Source organism: Leptonotus elevatus, chromosome 16 (assembly GCF_054856555.1).
Source record: "Leptonotus elevatus isolate MCC_2025b chromosome 16, RoL_Lele_1.0, whole genome shotgun sequence".
In the NCBI taxonomy this organism is placed as follows: Eukaryota; Metazoa; Chordata; class Actinopteri; order Syngnathiformes; family Syngnathidae; genus Leptonotus; species Leptonotus elevatus.
In genome coordinates, this window is record NC_141254.1 from 15,203,095 (window position 1) to 15,219,256 (window position 16,162).

Below are 16,162 nucleotides of genomic sequence, written 5' to 3' on the forward strand. Positions count from 1 at the left end.
TTGATTGGTCAAAAGCAAACAACGTCCACTCTGAGCCAATGAGCGAGTAGTTTCCTTTTATTGAGCCGAAACGAGCCACACCACGCCTCTTGAGCGCGTCTTGGCATGCGCACAACGGTAAACATATTTGAGCGGTACACGTCTACGTTGGAAATAGTAGTATGGTACTCACTGGGGTAGCATAGTGGTTGAAATATACAATTAAACAAACTATGACAATGATGTGTTTACATTTGGCTTACTTTATTTTTTTTAAGCGGGGAAAAAAGCATCCCAAGCAAAAAACTATGTGAAACATTCATAGTGGGCTATTCTCATATAAAGTCAACATTACTCAGTCACTTGTATTTTTTCCCTTTTACTTTAAAACGGGTGACTTATCTTTTTGGGATGACACATAGATGCATTACCATGATGTCCTAAATGCACACATTAGAAAACAAATGAAGAAAGAAGGCAGGTGCTTGTGATGAACAGTTGAAGTGGCATGCACATCTAAGGGATATTTATCAACGTAATATACAAACATTTACATTTAAAAAAACATGTAATATTATTTTATAATCTTTAACCTTCAACAATAGTTGAGCTGTGCAAAATAACTCATAATTTTTTCTCATACTTGAACAGAGTTATTCTGAAATGTCATGCAAAAAAAATTAAAACAATGCATTTTGAATGAGGTCTTGCAGGATACCAAGTTTGTCTCTTATCAGTACATCTTAACCGTCTCCTGCTTGAGTGTCAACATTTTCAGTTCTTACTTGAAAAGCTCCATCCCTTCTTGGTAACGTAAACATTCTCTCGCTCCCCTTCTCTCTGTCAGTGTAATCAATTTTTTGGACTTCCTCTTTTTGGAGTGGCTGGGCTGAATACCAGAACACAGGATATGCTTGCTCTCAGTTTCACAGCAACAGCAGCAGCAGCAGCAGCAGCAGCAGCAGCAGCAGCAGCAGCAGCAGCAGCAGAGAGGACGACACGCTCTGCAGTCAAGATGAGTGCTGGGGATGTGGTCTGCACTGGCTGGCTCATTAAATCTCCCCCGGAGAAGAAACTCAAGAGATTTGTGAGTAGAAGCACACACTGGACACTGTTTTTTTTTGTCTCATACCACTGCAGCAGCCTAATAGTAGAAATGCCATCCTCTGCTATTGAGCCTTCTGCTACAGCATGTTTGTGCTATGGTGTGTGTGTGCTTGTGTGTGTGCATAATATATACACAATGTATATTAAGGATTTGAAACATATCCATGTATTCTCATAGCTGCCCTTCAGCCTCTTTTGTATTCTTTTCCTCCTCATTCTTGCTATTATTATGACCACATGAAAATATGACAGAAGCAATAAATCACAAATAATGGAAACCAACTTGTGCAACAAACAAAATAATTAACAGCACATCGCTTTGATCGGCGTGGAATTGTTGGGGTGGGGGGGGGGGGGGGGTTGGTTCATGTGATCTTTGGCTTAGCCACTCACTGCATGTTTTTGGCGCAAGGAGCACATTTATTGTGAAACATGGGAAGTCATGTCAGCCCAAGCCAGACATCAGTCATGAGCAGCAAGCAGAAATAGTCCCGCTTTTTGATGGGCTGCTTGCACTTCCTCTGTGCAAAGAGGAGGAGGAGGGAAATTCGTCAAAACAAGTGCGGGCGGAGGTCTGTGTTGGTTGAAGGCGAGAAAAAGAAACTTATTGAAGGACACCAAAGCAGTTGTGCTGGCGCCAGATGACAGATTCCATGCATGTTGATGAAGTGCCGTGTGTCTTGTTATTCAAATACTCTCACCAGTATGAAAATAACTGTTATCTTGGTCAAACTTATATGGGAGAATGGAATCAGATGACACAAAGCAGGGGTTGGGAACTTTCAGTTCAGGTTATATAAATTCACCCATGGGCCATACTAAATTTATGAAAACATATTATGCAACAATAAAAAAATATATATATCATCACCCCTGACATAAAAAGTCTAACCCACAGAATGTGCATCACCAAAATAAAGTTTCCTGCATTCACCAGGCCACCTACTTTATCAAATGGTATGGTTGACCTTCAGTTACGAGTTCAACGAACTAGAAAGACACCCATCATCGACACCATCGTCATAATCATTGTCTTAAGGCTGCCGATGCATTAAATCATTTGAATTAAATCCAGTAATCTGTAGTTTTAGTATGAATGAATGACTATACAAAGTCCCTCAACCCCATCATTCTTCTAGATATTCATTTTGTTGTTACGCTTGCTGTTTGTTAGCATGCTTCTCCGAAGAAATGGAAACAGTCAAATGTTCCTCTGAAACTGCGAACTGCTTTTTTTTTTTTAAAGTATAGTCCTGAAATCTCCCAAATTGTCAGATGGTCACCAACATCGTTCTCGTTTTCCCATAAATTGGGCTGTGTTGATAGTAAATGTGGTTTGTCTTAACACTTCCTGGCACCAACTGACGTGCAGGAGCCCACACAAAGAAAATAAGTTGATGAAAACTAAACCACAAATCCAAGTGTGAAAATACTTCATGCAGAGCTTGGGAGTCACATCTTCTGATAGAAATATCGGTTAAAACTCTTTCCAGTATCGTTTCCCAATTAGAGAGAAGTCATCAATTCTCTACAAGTACCTCTTTATTTTGTTGTGTTAAACATTTTCCGCCCAATACAGTCAACTTCCTCTTCCTTGCACGGAATTTGAGCAAAAAGTTCCGCTCAGTGACTAATCAAAAGCGATTTGGATTTAAAGTTGTTAAGTAAGCTGTGATCTGGCTCTCATGACTGGTCGTGACTAAAAAGGTGCTGATGGTGTTACATTTCTCTACTGGCGACACCCAGAATTGTATTAAATTAGACCAAAGGGCTAATTCATCCTCTCGCCTGCAGGCGTGGAGAAAACGTTGGTTCGTCCTGCGCAGAGGTCGCATGAGCGGTAACCCCGACGTACTGGAGTACTACCAAAGTAAGAGTTCCAAAAAGCCAATCCGCACCATTGACCTGAAAGAGTGCGAGGTGGAAATGCTGAATGGGCAGCTGGGGATAAAGCGTGACTTCCAAGAAAAACATCTCTTTGTGGTGAAGACCTCCGCTCGTATGTTCTACCTGGTGGCCAAGACTGAAGAGGAGATGAACGGCTGGATCAGCAGCATCAGCCACATTTGCCAGTTTGGCAACCAGGAGGAAGCAGGTCAATGCAAAAATATTTTTTTCCGTTCTCACTTTGACTTAGCAAGATATTGGTCAATTTGACTTGAAGGCCAAAGGGCAACATGATGATGGAATTGTTGCTTAACCTGTTGTGTTAAAAATAAAAATAAATAAAAATAAAACAGTTAAACTCCACTGAAGTTTTCAGTAATAAATTAATAGAAAATTGCTGTCAACGTTTCACAGAGGTCAGTGGTATTCAAACTATGGCCCAGGGGCTATTTACGGCCCGCTGTCCGTTTTCTAGCGGCCCTCAGCATGCATACATTTTTTTTTATTTTTGATACGGCCTGCAACACTATCGGGCGTGGGTGTTGAAAAAGTGTATTGTGAAGGGCCGTTCGGTTGCGACATCCATCATGAGTGTGACGCACCTGACAACTAATACTACTAAGAAATTTGACTTAGAGTAAACTAGTAAAATATTAACAACATTACACCTTAAAATACCTCATAAAGTAATATATTCTGTTTCAGAAGCAAAAAATAATTTCCACCACTATCTGCATTTTCTGATTTGGGAACAAACTATTGAAGTTATGCGATTAATTACAATTAAACATTTTAATCGTAATTAATCGCTTGACTTCACTATTTAACTCACAATTAATCACACATTTTTATATCTGTTCTATATGTACAATAAAAAATATATACGTTTTCCTACTCTTGTTAACAAAAGTAGAAAAAAATGTTAAACTAATAGAAATAGTTGAAATAAATTTTTGACGTCTATCGCCGTCAATGGCAGTGAATGAGTTAATGATTAAATAATACTTTCAAGTATTTTTTTTACTGCTTTAAAAATTGCCATCTTATTACCGATTACTGTTGCTTTGGTTCTGAATGTGGGAACCTGCTCAGGGCAGGAGCAGATCTACTCTCGTTAGATACAGGGCACCCCCCAAAAATCATGAAAAATTTTACCGGTTTGCGTTATCGCCTTTAAAATGTGTTAAAAATAACAAACAAACAAAAACACTGAAATTACTGTAATGCACAATTACTAGATTGATTTGTTTTAGCATGTTTAATAGCCTTTGTATCCTTTGATTGTTCTGTATGCGGCCCTCTATGGCTTATTGGACACCCCTAAGCCAAATCTTTTTCTTCAGTTCTTTATTTTGGCTATTGGTTGATAAGTGTCAACAGTTCAGTTTCAAGGCCCCTTATAACGAGTGAAAAATATATTGTAAAAGCTTGCACTACACATAGTTCCATTTTAGTTGAAACTCTTTTATGAGAGCATTGAAAGATTTGTGTGCGCATGTGTGTGTGTGTGTGTGTGCGTGTGTGTTTTACTTTTTGAAAAAAGGCCTTGAATTTCTGAAGCCGGTCCAACTTGACTACACAAGTGGCAATTTTTCAAATAAAAGAGGGAGAAATGACATCACTCGCTTTTATATACTTACAAAAATAAAAATAAATAAATGGAGTAATAATTCCAATGCACTTGTTGATGTTTCTGAATTTGGGTAAGGGCACCTTTGCATGTATTTTTGTGTGTGCTAGAGTTGCACCATTTTGCCTTTTGGTGTCACTCTTGTCCCCTTTGTGCTTGCAAAAACTCAGAAACGACGCATTCTCAGTGACACTTGTTTTTTTGTTTTTTTTTGTCAACAGGGAGCTCAGAAGAAGGCTTTCCTCGCACCCCAACATCACTTCAGCCGTCAAGTGACAGCACTGACCGGGTGTCTCTGTCAAGTCAACAAGACTCCAGTCATCCACCAGATTATCTTGTCCTTTCACAATGCGAAACAGGGAGTGGAAACACTTGCAGGCATGTTAAACCTCTCACACAAAATCACAGGATAAAAAAAAAGAAAAAAGAAGCTAATATTTTTCATTGACATTGATTTTGACGTCCTTGCATCCGCAGACATAGCAGCTTTTCAAACTCCGAGACTTCTTTGGAGCACAAGTCAACAGAAGATGTTTTCAAGGACATCGTGCCCTCACCTCCTAGCAGTGACTCGACATCATTTCACTGCATTTCTCAGTTTCGCCTCAGTCCATCCCCTTTTGCACATGGGAGGCTTAGCAACCCTCCCCTCAGCGCTCCATGCACAGCCCTAGCACCACCTTCCTCCTCATCTCCGCTCCATCTCTGCGCCATGAGTGTCTTCCAGTTTGACAAACCGTACTCCTGTGCGTCATTTGAGGCCGCGAATGACAGGCAAACACCTCCTCCGCTGCCACCTAAGCCTAACCATCTGTCCGATGAAGGCATTCGCAGGCCGAGGGCAATGAGTGCACGGCATTTCCCAAAACATGTCGCGCTGCTTTCCCGGAGGACATCTTTGTCAAGCCTGGACCATTTCACAATTGGTATGCTTTGATAGGAAGATCCAATTGAAAGTCGTGTTGGTGGTATACTGAGGCAGCGTGCAGACTGATGCGGCCGGATGGGAAAACTACGGAAGTGTATTGCATTCACTTGAAAAAAAAAAAAATCCGGTTTTTCTGACGATTTTTTTGGGGGAGGTTTGTTTTTTTTTGAGTATTTTTTCCCCTGTTTTATTTAATATTTTTCCCTGTTTTTTTGAGTATTTTTTCTAAATATTTTTTGTCTGTTTTTAGGAGTAATTTTTCCCTGTTTTATAAAATAATTATTTTTCTGGTTTTCGGAATATATATATATTTTTAATGGTTTTCCCTCAGAGATTACAGAACAAACGGTTCCGCTATTAGCGAGTCTGCAACAAGTTACTTGGAGGTAAAAAAATAATAAAAATACTCCAAAAAACAGAACACCAGCTGTTTTTTTTTAAATAATTTTTTTCTGTTCTTTTGAATATTTTTTTTCCTGTTTTTTTTAAATAATTTGTTTCCCTATTTTTCGGAGTAATTTTTCCTCCTGTTTTTCTGAATATTTTTTTCCAGCCTATTTTTCTGAATACTTTTTTTGACAGAAAAAAAAATTCAGTAAAACTGAAAATAAAATTAAAAAAACTCGAAAAAACAAAGCTCCCCAAATAAATTAATCAGAAAAACATGAGGGTTTTTTTTCAAGTGAATGCAATACGCTTCCGTAGAAAAAATTTGTATTCAGCAATGTATCTTTTTCTAGGAGATGTTGACAGCAGATCAACAGTGAGCAGAAGGCAGACTCTTAATTTGGTAAGACAATCCTGCCATGGGCGGCACAAGCTTAGTCAGACTTGAAGGGGAGATGGATTCCCTTGTGATCTCTGTCTTTCAGAAGGCCTATCTAAATACGGCACAGGTTCAAAGCCAGCAAGATGAGTCCTACATCCCCATGGTTGCCCCATCGTCGCGAGTTAGCGTTGTTGAAGGTGACGGTTACATTCCCATGAGCCCCCTCAGCATCCCTGATACAAACAGCAAAGTCAAGGCCACCAAGACTCTCAGCTCCCTCATGTGCCAACCTGGAGAATTTGCGCCGCCGCCAATTCACCGTCATCTCAAACCTTGCTTGAGGAGAGGTGAGCGTGACAGCGGGCTGAATGTTTTGAACCATGTGAACAATTGGAGTAGTCTTTTGCAGCGCTTTGCTAAAAATAGGCGGTTGCAAATGCAAATGTCAGAGCTCTGTTTGCATTTCAGACCGCATTAAATAAAGACCTTGTTGTCCTCTCTGGGTTCACAGCTCGTCCCCCACCTCTTGATTTGAGAGGCCTCTCTACAATCACTGAATGTCCCGCTCATCATCCTTTGAGCAGAACAAAGACTGATTCGTGGTGAGATTGATTGATGTAAACTTTGCTAATGAAATTGTAGTAAAGAGTTGCTATTGAAAGAGAAAATGTATTATTTTTAAAGATTCAATATTTTTATTGAACTTACAAATTACACTTAAGATGTTATATAAACCTGAAACATATTCAATAATATTCATTTTTTTCTGTAGTTTCAGCTTTTCTGGAAAGTGTTTAGCTCATGAGGGAAGTCTTGAGATTGGGGACAATCCAAGAGATGAAGACGCAAACTGTGCCACAATGGTAATATACCAATCAAGTCACGTTTTAGCCTAGACTAAAATACAGTTTACAGAATAACATAATTGTAATTCTAATCATTTCCATTATGTCATTTTTTTTAAATAATAACCGTCATCAACATATTAATGTCCCAATTCAACCACAATCTCTAAAAAAAGAAAGCAACGTTCACCTCTATTTTTAAAACCAATTTGCCTGAAATGCTTAAAAGTGCCTTTAGGGGGCAACACTACTGGTTGCGGAATGCAAAACACTCATAAAACCCCTTTGACTATGTCAAGGTGTATTTGTGGTCTTAATCCCCTAGTTGTTAAATTGTGCATTTCCCCCAAAATCATATAAATCGCCGTTTGGCCGTTTTGTCTTGTTTTAACTCAATAATAGCTCAACACTTTTGCAATAGAAATACTTTTCACGTACCATAAACTTGGAACATAGATGACTCTTCAAATGTTCTGTTCTTTCTCTGACTGCAGGAATCAAGACAACGCTTCTCTCTCAACGTTGAAGGAGTTGTTCAAACCTGGGCAAGAAGATCAAACCTCGACTACTTGTCACTGGATTTCAACTCGGCTTCTCCTTCTCCTGTACAGAAGGTATAACAGATGACACAACCACAGAAGAGTGATTCAACATGACCTTTGACATTTACCTCACCCGAACCTCCTCACGCATTTCCACAGAAGCCTCTTCTTTCCGATGAACAGCGGGTGGATTACGTGCTGGTGGATGAGAAGAAGACTCAGGCACTACAAAACACCAAAATGGAATGGACAGATGTGCGGCAGTCCAAAACATAAGAGGAAAAGTCACAATGAAAATATCAAACGCTTGGTCTGATATTAACCCAAAATAATATTGATGTAAAATCTTCAGCATTTTGAAATTGCACTGGAAAAAAAGGACAGTAAATCTGTTTTTATTAGTTCTCATTAATCTGAATGTAGCAGAATATTTTTGTATATATTTGTGAAGATATTCAGAATGACCTGAATTACACAAAGGGTTTGCTGCACAGAATGTACTTTTGCTATCACGAACATTCGATTCATTCGTTCATTTTCTATAGACTATTTTGTCAGTCACAAGGCACATACTGTATAGACAAAAAAAAGAAAAAGAAAACATTCACACATGTTTACAGGTACTGTATGGACAATTTTAGCGAGTTCAAGAAGCATGTCTGAATGAGTCAGAATGTGCGGCGAAAACCCACACAAAATGAGGAAGAACATGCAAATTTGAGGAAGATCTGTGTTAAGACCACCCAACTGTGAGACACACGTGCTAAGAACTCTACCGCCATCTTAGATGACGACATGTTAAAAAAACAAACAAACATAAATCAATGTCAAGTCAACTGGAGATTGAGAACTTTCTTGATTCACGGAAATCTTGGGGATTTACATTAGATCTAAAAAGTCTGCACACCCGTGTTCGCATGTTTTGTGATATAAGAAATAAGACCAAGATAAATAATTTCAGAACTTTTTACACCGTTAAATGATTTATAACTTAACGCAACAACTCAATTGGAATCCTTTTGAGAAGGGGGGTAAAAATAAACATTTTTGATAGTTATTGCACAAGTGTGCACACCCCCTTATAACTTTCAAACTCATGTGAAATGAGAGCTATTTAAAGTCATGCTCATCAACAGAATTTTTTTTTTTAAAGGTTCTAGTAGGCTTTTCCGGACATTTCGGCTTTCTATCAGAAGCCAAACAGTAGGTCTACATGACCTGTACATAATTCATTCCACCTTGTCTCTAAGGCCCAAGCATGATGCTGCCACTATCATGGTGTTCTTTTGGTGATGAGCGTTCATATTTTTGACCAAACATACCTTTTGGGAATCATGACCAAAAACTTAAACCTTAGTTTCATTGGACCATAAGATTTCTCTAAATCAAGTGGGAAAATTAATAAAGTATTTAGGTTATGTATGAACTTGTCGGCACCTCATGCTGTCAGGAACATGTTGTTTTGATGGCAAACAAACAGGAGCCAGTGCTAGATAGCTATCAGATTAAAAAACAACAACAAATGTAACATGTAAATTACCCCCCCCCATTTCTAGTGCTATCACTTTGTAAGTTATTAAAAGAGGGAAACTATTTTGTGTGCAGAGATGCTTTTTTAAGTGAAGAAATTGACTTCGTTTTTCTTCATGCAGTTATTATGCATTCTCACGTTCTTCATCCGGTGCAGGGAAATGGACTTAACATATAACCAGCTTGACAACAGTTGGGAACAACTGCCCCATCCCTATGCAGTGTGCAACTGTGCATGTGCACTGCCACTGCCCAGCCCAAAGAACAGCGGTTCACGTGTTGCGTCACTAACATGCGCCGATAGCGTTTAGCGTACTTCTATCCAGGCTTTAACACTGCTGAAGTGAAATCGGCATGCCAATAGCCTGATAAATGACAGCAACAACATCCGTGCTTATATGCACAATATTTTTCCCAATCGGGTGGATTGTCGTCACTTACCGTGAGCCACTGCACGGCCACTAAGTGTGGAATTTACACCGCTGATGACGGATTTTAGCCTGTTAGCAAGCACCAGCTGCTAACGAAAGGCTAGGTTAGTGCTAAACAAATCAAACCGTTTCTGGCGCAAGCTTCTATATTTTACTGTGAAGGTTGGTTTGAAGTGAGAAATTAGAATAAATTCAATGATGCCGGAGACTTTGCGTTGGGATACGCGATGGGAGATTTTGGCTGTAGATGGTAAGTTTGTTTACTTATTATACTTTACCATTACCTAACAATGTACAGTAATGTACAGTAATTTGTCATTCCTTGAAGGTCATTATATAAATGACTGTGTGATTTAAGTCAGCGCATCTTTGCATAAACTATTTATAAATAGGTTTATGCATATTTTAGCCACGCCGTGACAGCCTGTTGCATTATTAAATGTAATTTTGTGGGTTTGAAATTGTGGTTTATCTTCTATCATACTATTGTCTTGTCAAAATTAATACAGACACCAGTGACATGCATTTAAACGCACAACAAATCTTGCTTTCCCAGTGAACTGCTGATTTTAGTCTTATTTATAAATAACTCAATTGTGCCACAGAGCTCATATTTACTACTGTTATCATTATCATCGTCATTATAATGACTTTTGATTTATATTAAGTCAGACATCATTCAGTAGAGCCAAAGCAGACACTATCCTTCACATCTCTATTGTGGAGAAGTGATTTTCAAAGTGGAGTATGAGTACCGCTTATGGTACGTAACTGAATCACTGCCTAAGTAGTAACTACAATTTAGTTTTTATTGAACTTTAAAGTTAAAAATATTTACGAGTCGTTTATTTTAAATCATTTTAATTGAATTATTAATTTTACTGCATAGGCTCCACACAAACCCCAGTGAGATGGATGGCTGGGTGGGTATTTAAGCCCAACGTTGATGCTCAAATAACATAATTTTACAGTGACTAAAAATAATATTACAGATATGCTGTAGAAATAAAATCTCTGTCTTGTTTGTGCACAAGACAGTGCAAACACTTAATTGTTTGCCACGATGGAGGTATTTGGCAAGCTATTTTTTTTTAGATGGTACTTGGCGACAAATATTAAGCACCACTGATATAGAGAATAGTAAAAACATGCTAATGGATGTAGTTAGCCAAATGTCACTTGGGTAATTTTAATATAAAAACGCCACAGTAATGTTTACATATTTTTCACTGCAGAGCTCGCGATGGATGGATGAAGAAGTGACAACAGTGAACCACACTGCTGGGTGTGGACATTCAGCTAAAACAACGCCAGATAACGTCATGATTTTGTAAACAAGCTAGCAATGGCTTCTCGCGACGTTGACAAGCTCCCAAGTGAAACTGGGGACTTGGAGAACATTTCGGGATCCCTTTCTAAACGTGACCCTCCTGACATTACAGAGGAGCATCTTCCAGATAAAACCGCTTCTGTCGTGAAAGCTCCAAAATCTGGGAAATTTAGGACTGCACTCACCTTCTTTGGAGTTCGCAAAAGTATGTGTCTGTTACCAAGCTTTTTCAGCGGGAGGAGTAAAAACCAGAGCAAGTGGTCTAATAAGAAAGGAATCTACAAAAGCAAAACTCATGATGGGCTAAGCCAAATAAGTCATGATGACAGCCTGAAAGGTGGATCCGCCTCCACAGGGGATTTTGAGTATCACAACCAGAGTGAGTGCACTGAAACCCTTCATGGTAATGAATGTAGTCTCCCCAATGAACAGAAATCCCAGTCTCTCACTCGACAGAAACGGGGTTTGAAAAGTTTTTTTAGTAGTTTTAAACATCACAAGAACCATAGAAATGACGGTTCCGATAAAACAGAAACAATTACAATGTCCTCTCCTCACTGCCAAATCGAGGTGCCTCCTGTCCAGAACAAACCTGACCACTATGTCACACAGTGCCTGGAATCTGAACCAGATGTGCCTGATTTTGCAAATGCTATGTGTGATAGTTCACTGGCACCTGAATGTAATGACACTGAAGTAGTAACCTTAGAGAAGAATTTGGAACGAGAAAACCCTACGATTGAGTGTGATAATCAGTCGCGTGCTGATCAAAAAGATGACATTAATTTGATGGCCGTGGCTTCCGGTGGATACAAGGAGAGCGGTAGAGGACATAGCGAGCCTTGTCTGTTACTTGAGATGATGCCCGATCCAGCACTGAAGTCCGAAACACCTGCCGGCTCATCTGATCAACTGAACCTGATCTACGGCGAGGTTGCCTCCCTTAAGAGCTTTGATTCGCTCACTGGTTGTGGGGACATAATTGCAGATCAAGAGGATGACAGCATCACAGAAACGACCGTTTCTGGAGAAAGTAGAAGAAATGGAGGGAAGCGGGCCTCCTGCTTTCTCACCTACCAGGGCGGAGGTGAAGAAATGGCCTCCCCCGAAGATTTAGACGAACAATGCCTTCAGGATTTTTGGGAACCGAACACATCAGAGGAACTTCACTGTCCTTGCAACCAGGACCACGTGGATCTGACTGCCAGCATGATGCCTTCACACAATATGGACTCGGTGGACAGTAACAGCGCACAGCAAGCCAGCACCTTGAACACTTCAGCTGATGTGTTGACACCTCAAAGTGAGCATCAAGAATCAGTTCCTAATAGCGACGAGGGCTACTACGATTCAACTACCCCGGGTCCAGATGAAGGACAGGACAGAACAGACAGGCTAAGACAGACAAACAGATTACCCAGGGACAGTTACAGCGGGGACGCCCTCTATGAACTGTTTGCGACTGACGAGAGTCTCGTCAGTCCACATAATGAAAGCAAACCGAGACTGCCAAGTTCCAACCAGAGTGAGCAAATGGATGCGACAGATTCTGCTTTCTCAGAGATGAAACGACGACCAAGTGCCGACCAGTGCAAAGCGCAGGATTTTATTGAGGTGCAAAGCGCATGCAAGTCCTTCAACTTGACACGAAATACAGTAGCCCTGCAAGAAACTGACTGGAAGAAGAACTGTAATTTGAATACTAAACCACAGGCCGCACTTAGCAAGAATTTTGAGGCAGACAAATTTAATGAAGAGGGAAATGAACTTGCTTCCTCAAATACTGTAAATGTTGACCGTAAGACGAGGCACAGCAACTTGTCATTGGCGAATACGTCCGACCCAGATTTTCAAACATTATGTGATCCCAAAGAGCAACATCCAGAAGAAAACACGCCTGTTGCATCGCCGTTCCGAAATGTCAATTCCCAGTCTCCGGATCGTAACAGTTGTTTGGATGAAAGCCAAACCGTTTGTTTCTCCCAAGCGCTTGTCAACTATGAGAAAAGCTCTCAGATGCTGTGCGACCTGCACAACGCGAGCGTGGACGTCTTGGAGACGAGCAGCGCCTTCACTTCAAATATGGAGGCCTTACCCACCATCGTCACGTTCGACGTCGTGGACATGCATAACGAGGGGGAATACGATGAGCAGATTCACATGGAACTGGAGGAGGACATTTCGTCGCCCTATCAGGAATTTGAAGACAGCTACCTCCAAAAAGATGCATTTGCTGAATGCGACTATCAAATGTTAGATCTGTATGAGCAGAGTCTGATCAGTAACACGTGGGCCATCGCTAGTCTCCCACGGCACCTTGGCCTTACAAGACTGAGCCAGTCCATGTCCAATCCTTTGTCCCTGGACAGGAGGAGTCGGTCTCTGGACACGGAAAGCCTTCAGTTGCAGATGCCTGTTGCTACCCTTTCCTGTCCTCAAGCTGAAAGAGACCCGGAGAGGGATCCGTTAGCATATTATAAAAAGAATGTACTCATGTCCACATCAGAGGTCAGAGACGGTGGTAGCGCTATGGCCTTGCCATGGCAAAGTCGGTCAGAAATGGCTTTAAGCCTTCCTTTGAGCGACGACGACATAACTGAAGCAGTCCAGAAACGTCAAATATTTTCGGATTCTTTAAGCAGGGGGTTACCTGAGAGCAAAGCCCGCCTTGGTTCTGACGTGCCAATGTCACAAGACGCAGAGCTTTACAATAGGCCCTGCCGCCTGCCCTCGCAGTCAGATTCTTGTTTACCTCACAGCACCTTTGTTTATTCAGGAATAGACACGTCGTACAGTGCTGATGAGGATGCATTTTGCAAAGCAGCTGCTGATTTACAGTCATATATGCAGTTTAGTCAAAGCAGACAGACGGCGAGTCGGGAACGAGCGTGTCATTCTGGAAGTCCTCTAAGGGCAGGTGTGCCTACAGAAGACCCGCCCACAGGTGTGACAAACGTCAGAAAATCACCTTGAAATTGAAAGGTTGTCAAATAATACAGTTGGACAACGACGTGCCATTGATTGCTCTGTGTGTGTTAACGTTTAGTGATAATTGTGGCCTACTTGAACAATTTATTTGAAAAGTACTGCACAAAAACCAAAATTGGAGTCTAAACGCATTCATGCTGAATTAAGAACGCTAAATGGTTTTGCACAGTTTATGGTTTTGTTGCAGGAATGAATGCTCACATCTTTGCCTCACCAAGCATTTGTTTTACATATCTAGGTTTCATCTATGTTACTGTGCTTTATCGGAAGGCTCCTCATCAGCCTGGTTTGCATATAACACCAGTTGCCTCTTAAATCTTTTACTTGATGCTATCGTTTGTTTCTGTTCGACAGGGCAGCATTCTTAAATTAAATGTGTTTGTAGCTGTTTTGCCCCCCCCGATTCATTTCAAGATTGAGTTTTGTAACTCATTAACTGCCATTGACGCCTATAGACGTCAAAAATTCATTTGAACGATTTCTATTAGTTTAACATTTTTTTCCACTTTTGTTAAAGGTATGAAAACCTAGAAAAAAATATTTTGCTCATTTAGAACAGATATAATTGTTTTTATTAATCGTGAGTTAACTAGTGAAGTCATGCGATTAATTACAAAAAAAAAGTAATTACCCGACGCCCCTAATTTTTAATAATTTTTCTTTTTTTAATCGTGGGTTAACTAGAAAAGTCATGCGATTAATTACAATTAAAAAATGTATTTACCCGATGCCCAATTTTTAATAATATTTTCTTTAAAAAAATAGAAAAGATTTAAAAAAGAAAAAAATTATTACAAATTAAGGGCGTCAGGCGATTAAAATTTGTCATCGTAATTAATTGCATGACTTCACTAGTTAACTCACGATTTTATATCTATTCTGAATATAAAATATTTTTTTCTAGTTTTCATACTCTTAACAAAAGTGGAAACATTTTTAAACTAATAGAAATAGTTTGAATGAATTTTTGACGTCGATAGCCATCAATGGCAGTGAATGAGTTAAAGACCACAATTTTGTCACTATAGTCAAAAGTATTTAGTCATTTGGTTTGCAGTACAGAAAGTGTTTTGATAGTTTGGATTGCGAAAATGTGAAGTTGGAGTGTTAGTTCTTGCACATTCGACGACCATAAGTGTAGATAATACGGCAGGATAAAGATGGATTATTTGTGTAGCACATGAGTGGAATGCTGCTTGACTGCCTGTGCAGTGCAAAAGACGATTACTGACACACTTTATGCACATTATTGCATTAGAAAGTATGTGGTTTGAATAGAAATCCTTGCCTCATGGTCATATGAATTCCATGTTTTGTTGATTGGATGACTTAATTTTTCTAGTGTCATGAACCAGTGTCATCGAATGTTTTGTATTTATATTCTCAGCTGTTTGTACTTTGTAGGACTGTACTGAAAATGCTGTTGAAAATTGTCTTTATGTCTTCGGTTTTATCTGTTATTTTTGAAAAATCTGTTTTGTCAATGTGAACACTGCCTTAAAAGTAAACAAAAAAAAAACGTACCTGTATTTGCATTATTATTTTCCTGATCAGGTATATTCCAGTCTGTTGGCCCACTCATCTTTTTTTAGTGCACTCTTGACTAGAAGAGTGATTCAAGTTTTACATAACCACCCTGAGAGAATGAAGGCTGAATATGGATCCCTAAATCTAGCTTTTACTTTAGATAATGACGTTTACATATGAACTTGACTAAAAGACAGGCAGAAAACAATGAGACTGCTCTAAAAGGTGCAAATTTACTGCGCAATGTCTGCTTCATGATCAATAAACAGCATTATGGATCATGAGCATTAGTGATTACGTTGGGTGTGTTTTTATCCTATTTCACTTAAATGGTCTGGAAAATTATGACAAATGTGTGCTGTATCTTTGTTCATTTATCATTGCCAGTAACATAAAACAGGCAAAACAATCACTATTTCATTAAATACCTACCTCAGTTGGTCCTCTTTTTTTCCCAGTTAAACCTTAACCTGAGCGCTGAGAAACTAACATACATTATTTGCAACTTTCGTGCTCTCTCTGAATTGCCACATGATGCTGGTCTAAATAGGAAAGTAGTTAATTATGTGGAAGTGATTCATCAATCTTGACTGAGATGCTTTGTGCTTTATGTTTTAGTTGCCTGTTACTGAAATACTAATTTGGCTGAAACTGCTGAAGACAAATTAT

The 16,162-nt window shown here is 39.6% G+C and overlaps 2 protein-coding genes and 1 long non-coding RNA gene across 4 annotated transcripts in view; 2 read left to right on the plus strand and 1 right to left on the minus strand.

Moving 5' to 3' along the window:
- Nucleotides 1-84: 84 nt before the first annotated feature.
- gab3 (GRB2 associated binding protein 3) lies at nt 85-9,223 on the plus strand. Its single transcript, XM_086097831.1, has 11 exons — nt 85-117; nt 827-1,066; nt 2,881-3,181; nt 4,825-4,981; nt 5,081-5,529; nt 6,272-6,321; nt 6,404-6,647; nt 6,812-6,902; nt 7,073-7,163; nt 7,640-7,759; nt 7,847-9,223. The coding sequence occupies exons 1-11, from the start codon at nt 106-108 to the stop codon at nt 7,961-7,963; spliced, it is 1,872 nt and encodes a 623-aa protein (XP_085953957.1). The 5' UTR covers nt 85-105; the 3' UTR covers nt 7,964-9,223.
- Nucleotides 7,075-16,162, minus strand: part of LOC147160920 (uncharacterized) — a 30,110-nt gene continuing 21,022 nt past the window's right edge. For both annotated transcript variants that reach the window (XR_015097346.1, XR_015097347.1), the window contains exons 4-5: nt 7,816-7,912; nt 7,075-7,748 (exon numbers count right to left, since the gene is read on the minus strand). This is a non-coding gene — a long non-coding RNA (uncharacterized LOC147160920). The remainder of the gene's footprint in view (nt 7,749-7,815; nt 7,913-16,162) is intronic.
- Nucleotides 9,518-15,489, plus strand: LOC147160921 (APC membrane recruitment protein 1-like). The gene is made up of 2 exons (XM_086097823.1): nt 9,518-9,898; nt 10,884-15,489. Exon 2 carries the CDS (start codon nt 10,994-10,996, stop codon nt 13,949-13,951), a length of 2,958 nt encoding a protein of 985 aa, XP_085953949.1. The 5' UTR covers nt 9,518-9,898; nt 10,884-10,993; the 3' UTR covers nt 13,952-15,489.